Raw genomic sequence first — 12,023 nt, 5'->3', positions numbered from 1 at the left:
ACAGCATTCTGAGGCAGGAAGGCACCCAGTCACGTCTGGATCGACGTATTTGGAGCTAATGGATAATGACAAGACAGCACTGGCAGCATGGCATCAAGTCAGCTAGCTACCTCCAGTTGCAGACACAGCCATAATTTTCATTTAGTGTTTTGACTGGGCCTCCAAACCCTTCATTTAGTTCATTTTAGGACATTCAGAAGTAGACCTGACATTTGTTTTAATATAGAGATCATGATTCCATCAAATGTGGCAAGCAGACCCACACCACCCTCATCACACTACCAGCACCATGTTTAACAGTTGTCTGAAATGCTGTTAGCTTTATTACAGCTGATTAGTAAGAACCTTAATTTCCAGAATAAGTTCGTTTATAAAGTCAGAGAAAATACATGTTTTCTTTTTTTGCCCGCCAGTGTGGATTTAGCACGCTGCTGGTGTGCCTACTGACTTGAGTCGATGTAGAGTCAAATTCAGCCCAAAATCAGTGGGAGTTGCTCTTTAAAGCAGCCCACTCAAAAAAGGCAAAAAAAAATGCTTCTAGCTGTGGGTGGCAATGCATCGCACTGACCTGACATCAGTTGAGTGTGTACTTTACTTCCGCCTGACTAAACTACACCAGTCAACTGGGTAAAGTGAATAATACTGATTATCTGGGTCCAGTGGCACCTGTCAGGGGTGGGATCTATTAGGCAGTGAGTAAACAGTCGGTTTTTGAAGGTAATGTGTTAGAAGCAGGAAAAATGGGCAAACACTAGAATCTGAGTGACTTTGACAAGAGCCAAATTGTGATGAGGCAGGTCTTGTGAGTCTTATTCCCAGTACGCAGTAGTCAGTACCTACCATAAGGGGCTCCACTGCTAATGGCCTGGAGCCAGAGAGCACAGGACACATTCAGAGGTCTTGCGGAGTTCATGTTTCGACGGGTCAGACCTGTTTTGGTGACTGGAGGGTTACCAGGACTGTGACTGTGTCAGTTTAGTATGCAGCAGTATTAGTCTGCTTGCTTGCAGCTTGATCTCTGGTATATAGGAAAAGAGGCCCTTAAGGGTTCTGTAGGTCTGCATGTTGTTTTCATGTCCCCAAAATGTGGACTTTCAAGGAGGGCCAAAAGGCTTAGGTGTCTTTTGGGACTGGGCTTATGATGCTGACAAGCAGTGTATGAGGAAAGTCACCCGAGTTGGACAAGCATCGCAATATAGACATTAAAAAACACAACCACAGGAGGTGAGGCGCTACTAGCCATTCTGGTTTTATTGAGCATTTCAGACAGACAGCAGTGATTGATAATCATGGGAGGGAGTCAGTAGTGAATATTTCTGATCACATTAACGATGCCACCTCATTTCCATGGAGATCGGGACGTGCATCAATGACGGCAATCAAACTGAGAGTTTAATCTCATAAGATTGAATCCACAGTTTAAAGCCACAGTCAGAAAAGAGGCCACAGTTCGGAACTGGAGCAAAATGGCTTCCAAATACCAACAAGCCTCCAATAGGACACCCTCTCGTCTCGTAACGACTGCTGTGGCATTCTGACTATTCATGACTGGCTTTAAAGGACATTTAAAAAGAAATCAATAAATAAACACATGACTGATTTGGTCTTTCAACAAAAGTAGCTGTATATAATCACTTGGTTAAAGCTGAGGTCACACCGGTCACACAGTAGGGGTGTAAAGTGCAGAGGTTTTGGAATGGCAGAATCGGTTATAATAACATTAACTGAAGTACACGCTCCTTTTTTGGGCGAAATTCACCAAGCAGGATCTCTCAGTTAAGCAGATTACTTGAGCCTGAAGCTGCGGACTGACCTCCTGCTTTCAGAACTCCCTGGTGGTATCTGTTGAGCCTGATGTATTGTTTTTGTTGTTTAACTTCAAAGATAATCGCACCAGAGTAACAACTTAAGAGATTTCAAGATTCATGTTCTAATTAAAAAAGGTATCATTATGAGGCCAGAGATTTACACGGCTTTCATTATGTCGGCAAGTATGGGCTGCAATGAGAAACCATCCCAAACCACAGTAGAGACTGAGGTCAGCAGCAGCTAATGCGATCTCCGTGGAAAGAAGGTGGTCAGAGCAAAGTCTGAGAAGCACAAAAAGTTATTATTAGAAGGGGAAAAAGACCTGTTGATGAGATCATACATTTATATAAACTTAAAGATTTTCAGTAGTTCTCTTAAAGGAAAGCTTCTGCACAATGCTAGTAGGGTCCAGTTGACCTCTTCAGGTTCTGCCCAAAAGCTGTACAACTCTTGATGAAAATGGGGCAAAATGATGTTAACCAATCAGATAAAAAAAACGTTCAGAGGAACTATGCACACAAGGTGCCTTAACTGTAGTGTGTGTGTGTGTGTGCATACAAACGGAAACACAGTGGCCAATAAAGCTTGTGCAACAGTATTGCTAAAAGATGTGGGCGGAGCATGGAGTGGTCAATCACCATTAAACAAACCTGAATCATGCTGCCTGATCCCTACTAGCGCTGTATTTGCATTTCTGAGAAGTCTTCCTTTAAAAGAGAGATCTCAATACTCCAGCCTCAACACCCTGACCTCTGAGAGTGAGCGGGACTTTTGCTTCACATTAAAATAAATAATTAAATAAATAAAAATAACAACATAAAACAGAACCGTATGTAAACATAAAATAGGTTCTTATGGACTGGAACGGTGTTTACACATGCCAGCAATGAAACCACTATCACTCACACACATACAGTACGTACTGTACACAAACAAACCCAATATAGCATCCTTCATGTAGTGGACACAAGCTACAGCCTACTATTATTGCACAAAACTGTTCTACACATATGACAACACTGTCAAAATCAAGATCATATATACACTTTTTCAGCAGATTCATATTAACAATAATATTAATAATATTAATAATAATAATAATAATAATAATAAAATTTCTGGTCAAATAAAAGCTTATTTCTTTAAATACAGAACTCAACATGTAAAGATTAGGTCAACATTACATCCAAAAACAGGAGGTGGACATTCCAAGGAATGGTCCATTGAAGTGTTGAAGGACTAATATTCCGTGTCGGCTCACGAGAAGAAACTGCACAGCAGCCGTACAGGAACTAACTGAAGAGATGACGCCTCAAAACAGACAATGACACAACCCTGCCAGTATGAGGAAGCAGAGAAAGAGAGAGACAGAGAGAGAGACAGAGAGATTAAGATTAATAATTTTTGAATTACTGCAAGAATTTAATCCGCTGACACCAAGCATCTGCAATTAATGATTCCACACTAGGCCGGTCAGGATAATTACATTGTTGGCCTTATGATACAATATATGGACATGGCGTTGATCACTTTTGCTAGCCTGAATATTGCCCATTTGTTTGCTTAGGAAGGAATGTCACCAATAAATAAACAAATTTTAGCCAGTCAGGTGAAGAGGCTACTGCACGGAAACTACGGAAACGCCATTTTTATTAGCAAATTCATCACAACTACAGATACCAGCAAGAAAAGAAGGATGAGAATGATGCACAGGGGCTTTAAAAGTCTTTTGCTCTTTAAAAGGGATTAACTGATTATTATTAAATGATCATTCTAACATAAAACGGTGTCTGAAGGTGGCGTGAAATTGTCTGAAAATGACAAAATTGTTTATAGCAATTAATTTCTGGTAATATAGATCATCTGAAAAAATATTCATCATGACCAGCCTTTTTCGCACACATAAAATGTTCCCCTAACACCACATATCTGGGTTAATGTGACAATAAAAGATTTGATTACTTTTTTTTCCATACAGAATTTTATTAACAAATTTTATTGTTTTACTTTATAAAACAGAATATTTAGAGCTTTGTTACTAATTCCTGACTGGAAGAGCTTACCTTAATTTACTCCCAGAAATAGCGCAGGTACCAGATGGTCTCATTCTTCAGTTGTGGTCCAAACAGGGGGTTAGCTTGGGCTAGTATTGCTATTAGCCAACTGACACAAAAATCCAAAAGGTATGCATTAATTAAGTATACTCCTACAGACATTCCTTATAATAATTACTAAATCACCTATATTGCTGAAGACATGTATTAAACGTAGAATAAAATTTGAAATCTGATTGTCATCTGGGTTCGCCCCCTCCAGATCCAGGGTGAGCCCTACATTACAAGAGCAAAAACAAAGGCCGGCCATCCTAGAATTCAGCTGGAAGAGTCTCACGCAGTGCCAGAAACTACATTAACAAGTCTATTAGAAATTACTGAGCACCTCCACGCAGTCGGAGGAGAGTGTGGGTGTATTAACTTCCATAACTTGTTTGCAACATCAGCTTCGTAGCTATGGTGTAAAACTAAAGAAGCACCAAAAACATGACCCGTCTGATCGACTGCGTTTGAGGTCCGAGGTGGCTGCAAATTTCATGCTTGGTCAAACTATCATCCTGAGACTTTTGTGTGTCTTTTAGCGCTGTGTACCAACATCTGTACTCACAATAAATAGCAACAGACCGCCGTCAGCACCAGACTGGTGATGATGACCCTGAAAAGACACAAAGGAAACACAAGTAAACACTACAGAATACAGCTGGCACAAAAGCAATATGCTGCACTAAATGATGCTTCATCTTTAATAAAAACAGCTGGACAGTGCTCTTTAACTACTGACCGTATTAAGGACACACTCAGGAAGCTGCATTATGAGCATACTGTCCACTCCTATATTATGCTGTACCGTGAAACTTACATAGCATGATACTACTTTCCACTTTTAGTGCTGTTTTCTAAATCTAATTTTAATAATCTAATTAATAATCTAATTTTACTGTAAAAACACTACAAACTGCAAACCTCACTAGATTCCTTGGAAAATATAAAAGGGCCCATGTGAGAAAGCTGATTCTTTATAGCAGTTCAATTTGAAGATGCCATAGATGCCTATGCGTCCACCCTCCAGTCCAGATATGGCAACTTAACTGTAAAAACACTGTGTTTTGACCAAATCAACACAGTTACACATACGCATTAACATATATGCACATACTTATATTAAACAAAGTATTTTTACTGAAATGTAAATCTGCAGTTTTTTGCACAATTAAGAATCATGGGAAACGATGCACAGAAGAGGGTCAGATGCAGTTGCTATAACCTACATACATGTGTTTCACCATGTGATGCACTCCTTCATACACTGATCACCCATAACATTAAAACCACTGCCAGGTGAGGTGAGCAACATCAATGATCAGGTTCCAGTTGCAGTGTAAGGATCTGAGTGACTGTGATGAGGGCCGGATTTTTGTGATGGCTATATGATTAGGTCTGAGGATCTCAAGAAAGGTTAGAGAGGTCTTGTGGGGTCTTCCCAGCATTAACATTTATGCACATATTCAGTTTAACAGTTTAGCTTCGCCCTTTAACACTTCAGGGTTTCAACCCGGACTGCTTTTGGAATGACACACACACGACAGCCAATCAGAACTGAAGTCACTTATATATATTAGCATATATCAGGAATGGCAACAAAAACAGCAAAACGTATAAATTAAGTAGCTAGTTCCATGTTTCGAGCACAAATAATCACACTAATGTCATAAACGGTCCCCGAGGGGGGAAATTAAACGAGACTAAATGTAGCTATGTTTTGCCCCTTTAAATCTAAGGTCACTTGAACGCTGCATTAGAGCATCAGTAAGCGGCCTGGGCCTCAGGTGCAATTCTAACTTAAACCACTAAAATAAAGATGATCGATGTCTGAGATGTAAAAAACACACATTTTAATGAAGAAATAAATTTAATGAAGTAAATCGTGATTCAGAGCCGTTAGTTTCAGCTAGCTAGGTTTTTTTTCCAGCGCCTGCTGCGCTCGATATCTTACCCCCTGTTTGGTCCTTTCGGCACAAAAAACGGAGCAACGACCCCCACCAGCCCCCACAGAATGGTGAAGCAGATCATCGGCAGCGCCAGAGAGTGAGAAACCATGGCGGTGTTGGTTAAAGACGCTAAACTGTATTAAAATAAAGATGCAGAAGAAGCTTCGCTAATTTAACAGCGCAGCACAAACCGCCCAGATTTACAGCGCAGCCGCCCGAACTGCGCCTCTGATTGGACAGACGGCTCCGTCGAAAACGCACATGATTGGTCAGAGGCGCTGTCAGTCTTGCCTCCTGCGTAATATTCAAGAAGCCCCGGATTTAGCATTTTTTTTATTTGAAAAAAAAAATATTACAATTTGTCATTTTATAGATTTTATATTGTTAAAGATTTAGATTAAACAAAGTATTTTTTACTGAAATGTAAATCTGCAGTTTTTCGCGAAAACGTGAATCATGGGAAAATCTACATACATTTGTTTCACCATGTGATGCACTCTTTCATACACTGATCACCCATAACATTAAAACCACTGCCAGGTGGAGTGAGCTACATTAATGATCAGGGCCAGTTGCACCTTTCAGAGGGTGGATACATGAGGCATCAAGTGAACAGTCAGTTCTTAAAGTTGATGTGTTAGAAGCAGGACAAATGGGCAAGCGTAAGGATCTGAGTGACTGTGATGAGGGCCAAATTGCTATATAATATAATAATGGTTAGGTCATAGGATCTCAAGAAAGGTAGTCAGGTCTTGTGGGGTCTGCCCAGCATGCAGTGGTTAGTACCTAGCAAAAGTGCTCCAAGGAAGGACAACTGGCATCAAGTCTTACCAATGCAATCCATGGAGGCCCCACCTCACAACTTGCAGGACTAAAAAGGATCAGCTGCAAACGTCTTGGAGGACAAGCCCATTTGAAGCCCATGTCTTGACAGATCAGAGCTGTTTTGGGAGCACAAGGGGGGGGGGGGGGGGGGGGGTGCACACTATCAGGCAGGTGGTTTTATTGTCATGGCTGATTAATGTAATACTTGAGGTTTCTGTCAGGTTAGTGCTTTTAACTGTGTAAGATTGTCTTTGTACACTCATATCATGCCTGTGAGATCGTGATCAATTTTTAAAATAATGTGGAAGATTATCAACAATTAAACTACTCCCTAAAGTGCTGTAGTTAAAACCTTCAGAGTTTAAGGGCTGTGACTTATGAACCTACTGCCATTTGCAAAGTGCGTACAGTCTCAGATTAATGTCAGTATGGATTAAATACACTTGTTTTTTCAGGTGCATTATAAAGATCTGGCTTGTGGTAAACAAAGGAAAATGACTTCACTGTCACTGTATGTCGCTATTTGTACCAGACCTCAGAGAAGGCCTATTGTTCTGAGTTTTGAATAACAGGGGTGCATTGCTGCACTCAGGTCAGTAAACTTGCCAGTCGTGCGTCAAGCTGGAGCCAGTGGTCTGAAAGAGGCTGACATGCTTTGCATACCCGGGAAATGAATGGGACATTAGAGTTGCCAAGCAGAAATCAATAAATAAAGAAACAAACAAGTTATATATTTTCAAGACTGATTCAATGAAATTCTAGTATTAATAAAATGGAGCAAGTCAGGAACCCTTCAGTTAGGCACTCCCTAATTCTGAATAACGCAGATCTTGCTGGGTCTGCCAGTGGCTCTACAGCACACAAAGCCGATACAGAGTCTACTAACACACAAAATAGAAGAGATTGACACTGAACACCAAACAATAACAGCTCTATAAAGCTGATCCAAAGTTATTACCAAATGAAATGCATCTATGTCGCAAGACTGATAATAATGAAAAATAATAAAAGAAAATGTAGTTAGTTAAATGGGATAAAAGAGGTTATATTGGGTTTGTGGAAATAAATGATCCAGATTAGGGTTCTACAATAGGATTGATAGGTAAAGCGCAGTGGGTAGACCACAGATTGATGTCCTGGCTGGGCAAGCACACCACCCTACCCCAATAAAGGTCCTTAGGCAAGACTTACGGTGGCATGCAAAAGTTATGGTCAAATGTTCTCTTCCTATAAGTGAAAAAGTAAGCAAGTATGATGAACTGATCTCCAAAAATCAAGCTGTGTGTGTTATGTTAGTTTTGTACAATTTCAAACGCAAAAGTTTGTACAGGCCAAAAGATTAGAGCCATCAGATCACTTTTACCAAAGTCTTAATTAGCTTTTTCACAAACAGCATGTTCCCACAATCAGTATCCATAGGCTTTTCTAATCAGCTGCCTAGTGCTCTAAACATTAAAAATAATGAATGCCCACAAAGCAGGAGAAGGCTATGAAAAGACAGCAAAGTGCTTTCAGGTAGCTGTTTCCTCACTTTACAGTGTCATTCAGAAATAGCAGTTACGTCTATGATCAAGTTGAGGTCTGGAAGACCAAGAAAAACCTTCCACAGCTCAGCACAGCTCATAGGATTGCTAGGCAAATCAACCCCCGTTTGACTGGAATAGACCTTATGAAAGATTTAGCAGACCCTGTGTGTACTTTTTAAAACAAAACATCCCAGAAATGCTAATATATAGCATGAATAGCATACGTTTCTTCTTCTGGGGACTATTTTTCAGACAACACCCCATGTATCCCTCCACCATTTTATTTAAATGTGACTTTAAAAACAAGTTTTAGACCCACAATCTTCTCATAACTGTGATGAAATAGTGTCTTATGCATAAAAACAAAAGGTAAAGGTGCACGTATTTGTGAAATGTGTAAATGTGTGATGTTTAACTCATCTGTGGTAGTGAACACACACTAGTGAACTAGGGGCAGTGAGTACACACACACACCCAGAGCGGTGGGCAGCCAACTCCAGTGCCCGGGAGCAGAGAGGGTAAAGGGCCTTGCTCAAGGGCCCAACAGTGGCAGTTTGCCGAGCCCGGGAATCGAACCCACAACCCTGTTAACGATAGCCACCACTGCCCACATCAGGTAGTGTGTAAATAATTTGGGTGTTTCTGTGACTTTCTGTGAGGGAGCTTTTTCGAAGGAGATTTTTGGGGGTTAGGCGTCAGGTTCCAACACTGAACAGTTTTCAACTCGATACGTTTCTTTAAAACAGCACCTCATGCCAAATCCATGCTGAATGAGTTTGTTTATGTTTTAATTCTGCAGAGAATTATGAGGCCAAAGGCCCCTTCTTTGCTCTGGCATACTGATACAAATTCTTACACTGAAACTGTTGGTTTTGTGGGAACAAACATAATTTGACATGTATTAATTATAAAATAAATAACAGCATATCCTGTATTATTAAAGAAACAGTCACAGTTTGTAGTGTAGGTCAGATTACTGAGTATTGTCAGTGTTTATTATTTTAACATAAAAAATACAAGTGTAATAATGTGCCTAAATAATTGCTTTGACTTACATATTTATTTAGGATTGTTCACTTTTATTTATTCATTTGGAGGCCGAGTTTCACCAGAACCCCGTCATTCTCTCCTCTCAGTGGTCGGTCTGACACATTTGTTTATCAGCGCCTGCCCACCCCTCACCTGACGCTGTGACCTCAGCAGGGTCAGCTTTATAACTACTGTCTGAATAGTTCCTCTTTACGCAGCAGCGAGCTATTCATCAGGTAAAACTGCAGGTGTACACCTGTGTCCTTCTGCATCTGTTCAGTAGATCAGTAGATGCCAGGTATCAGTGAGTTGGTAAGTTGTGTGCATAATGATAGTATACTATTCTATATTATATCTATCTATATCTATAACATAGATATTAATATTACTAGAGCTTCATTCTGAATATTAATGTTATTAGAGTTTCACTCTGTATATTAATGTTATTAGAACTTCATTCTGGATATTAATGTTGTTAGAACTTCATTCTGGATATTAATGTTATTAGAGCTTCACTCTGGATATTAATGTTATTAGAACTTCATTCTGGATATTAATGTTATTAGAGCTTCATTCTGGATATTAATGTTATTAGAGCTTCATTCTGGATATTAATGTTATTATTAAACTTATCTAACATTTTTACTACATTTTTAGTATTCCTACTAATAATTGGAAACCTGCAACAGTTCACATGACTATCCATTGTTCCTGACTGCTGTAATTTAAACTCACAGGGCAGAGTCAGCACTAATAGGAGTGCTTGGTTTTACCATGGTCCTCCTCTTCCTCCTCTTTCTACTCTCAGGTATGTATCTACTCGTGATCTCTAGCCTTTCAACGATATTTGGATTTATAGCTATCATCTAACGCCTGGGTTGGTACATTAGTGCTTAATGTTAAATCAGGTGAGCTGGTGATGAAATTGAACACATCTATGTCCTGGCTGTGCCCATTCAGGAGAAATCTGGAACCAAGCTTCTAATTCCTATTACTTTTTACTGTGTTTATGTAGCAAAAGCAGCAAAACCTCCTTTACTGTCCAGATAAATGAATTAAAATAGTGTGTCTATGGGGCCTATCACTCTGAAGAGTGATGCATATATGAGGATCCTTCATAAATGTTCTCTGATATAAGTAAGAACATTACAGCTGTATTGTTAATATTTTGCATAGGATGTCATAAAGGCAGCCTGGAGTGGCTCATGTCTCAACCCAAGGACTGTAGAAAAACCACAAGAGCAGTGAAACTGTTCCCTATTCACTATACAGCACACTATATTTGGGCTACTTTGGATGTCTGAAAATATAGTGTTGAATTTTCAGTGCACTGTAACAATCCCACAATGCACTGTAATATATAGTGTACACAACAATGTACACAAAACAATAATGTAATACTCATAATCCATCACATTAATTGGTTTGAAGATTCGCTCACACACGAAGGGCCATATCTTACAGCCTGTTCAAGGTGCATTGCGATGCTCATAACTATCTTACACCCCACCAACAGTCAATTTTTTTTTTGCCTTCCACTTGCGGCATTTAAATAGCAACGGTGACGTGGACAATAGACGTGGTGGACCTGAAATGAGATGTGTTCATGTCAATTTCTGCCGTGTTGCTATCTTGACAATGAACAAAAAACACAGAGAAGCAGCCTATATACAAAGCCATTTGAAGGATGTAGCTGATGTAGCCTTCCTGGCCCTCGTGTACCTTCTTTCTTTATTTCCATGAAGAAATGACAAAGCACTGAGGCAGGACCTTTCCAGGGACATCGCTACGCAGCCTGGTTAGACTATTCAATTTGTGTGACCAATAGGCTACTAAGAAGGAGCTTTCATGAAACAGTTCTACTGTGGACCTGCTCTACCTCAGTTGCAGCCTAGGCTTTGGAATGCAGCTCTTATGAGGTGTCTGAACAACAACTACCTTGTTGAACTGTGTTCCCTATAAATGTGGTCTATGTAGTGGTCTTTGACTTTTTTCAGACATGACTCATATTTTTATTCAGTGATTTTCTCAACATGTTTTTTTAGTTATCTGGTTATTTTTTACTTTGCTTTAAAATTCTATGATGAATTGAAAAAAGTAAAAGCTCCAAAATTACTTGGAATACAACTTTAAATATATATATATATATATATATATATATATATATATATATATATATATATATATTCTCCTGTAAAGTTGCAGTTTTTGAGATACAAGGTTTTTACACAACAGCAACAACAAAAACATTGCCTCATTTCTCCACAGTCTCTTCTCCTGCCGACCAAAGTCGTACTTTCCATCTGATTGAGAAGACCATGAATCAGCCTGAGGCCCGAGCAGCTTGCAGAGCCGACTACACTGACCTGGCCACTGTGAACAGTGAAGAAGATTACTTTACAATGACTCGTCTGACTAATAATCTCACCCAAGCAGTCTGGATTGGTCTGCAGCGTGGTCAGAACAGTGTTAAATGGTCTAATGGTGATGAAGTTACATTCAGTAATCCGAGTGGGAGCTGTGGGCCAAAGCCCTGCTGTGCTGCTATGAAGGCTGATGGTTCATGGGAAAGTCTTCAGTGCTCAGAGACAAGATACTTCATGTGTTATAAACAAGGTAAATACTGACTATTAACTATGGAGGTTAAGGGAATGGGGCAAGATCGCCCCCTGTAGGTTGGGAGGCAATTAGATGTGTACATGTTCCAAGTTGTAGAACATATTGTGCCATGCCACATATTCAGCCTATCATGGCACCTTAAATTCTGTTCTGACTGGCAAATCAGCTCCAAA

General features: G+C 39.8%; 1 protein-coding gene and 1 long non-coding RNA gene across 2 annotated transcripts; one reads left to right on the top strand and one right to left on the bottom strand.

Moving 5' to 3' along the window:
* Positions 1-1,225: 1,225 nt before the first annotated feature.
* atpv0e2 (ATPase H+ transporting V0 subunit e2) lies at positions 1,226-6,074 on the bottom strand. Its single transcript, XM_072668931.1, has 4 exons — positions 5,857-6,074; positions 4,471-4,518; positions 3,873-3,972; positions 1,226-3,144 (listed from the first exon to the last, which is right to left on the bottom strand). The coding sequence occupies exons 1-3, from the start codon at positions 5,958-5,960 to the stop codon at positions 3,879-3,881; spliced, it is 246 nt and encodes an 81-aa protein (XP_072525032.1). The 5' UTR covers positions 5,961-6,074; the 3' UTR covers positions 1,226-3,144; positions 3,873-3,878.
* A 3,377-nt stretch (positions 6,075-9,451) lies between these two features.
* On the top strand, positions 9,452-11,560 carry LOC140546187 (uncharacterized). The gene is made up of 3 exons (XR_011978311.1): positions 9,452-9,467; positions 9,969-10,039; positions 11,500-11,560. It is a non-coding gene; the product is annotated as an uncharacterized lncRNA (long non-coding RNA).
* The last annotated feature ends 463 nt before the right edge of the window (positions 11,561-12,023 follow it).

The sequence above is a fragment of the Salminus brasiliensis genome, chromosome 23 (assembly GCF_030463535.1).
Source record: "Salminus brasiliensis chromosome 23, fSalBra1.hap2, whole genome shotgun sequence".
NCBI classification, from domain to species: Eukaryota; Metazoa; Chordata; class Actinopteri; order Characiformes; family Bryconidae; genus Salminus; species Salminus brasiliensis.
This window is presented reverse-complemented; position numbering and strand designations above follow the sequence as displayed.

Excerpts from the sequence above, each read along its gene's own strand:
- atpv0e2 (XM_072668931.1), bottom strand. The coding sequence starts at position 5,960 with ATGGTTTCTCACTCTCTGGCGCTGCCGATGATCTGCTTCACCATTCTG. Across the intron at positions 4,519-5,856 it reads CCGAAAGGACCAAACAGGGG|GGTCATCATCACCAGTCTGG; the intron begins GTAAGATATCGA and ends GTGTCTTTTCAG. Across the intron at positions 3,973-4,470 it reads GCGGTCTGTTGCTATTTATT|TTGGCTAATAGCAATACTAG; the intron begins GTGAGTACAGAT and ends TTTTTGTGTCAG.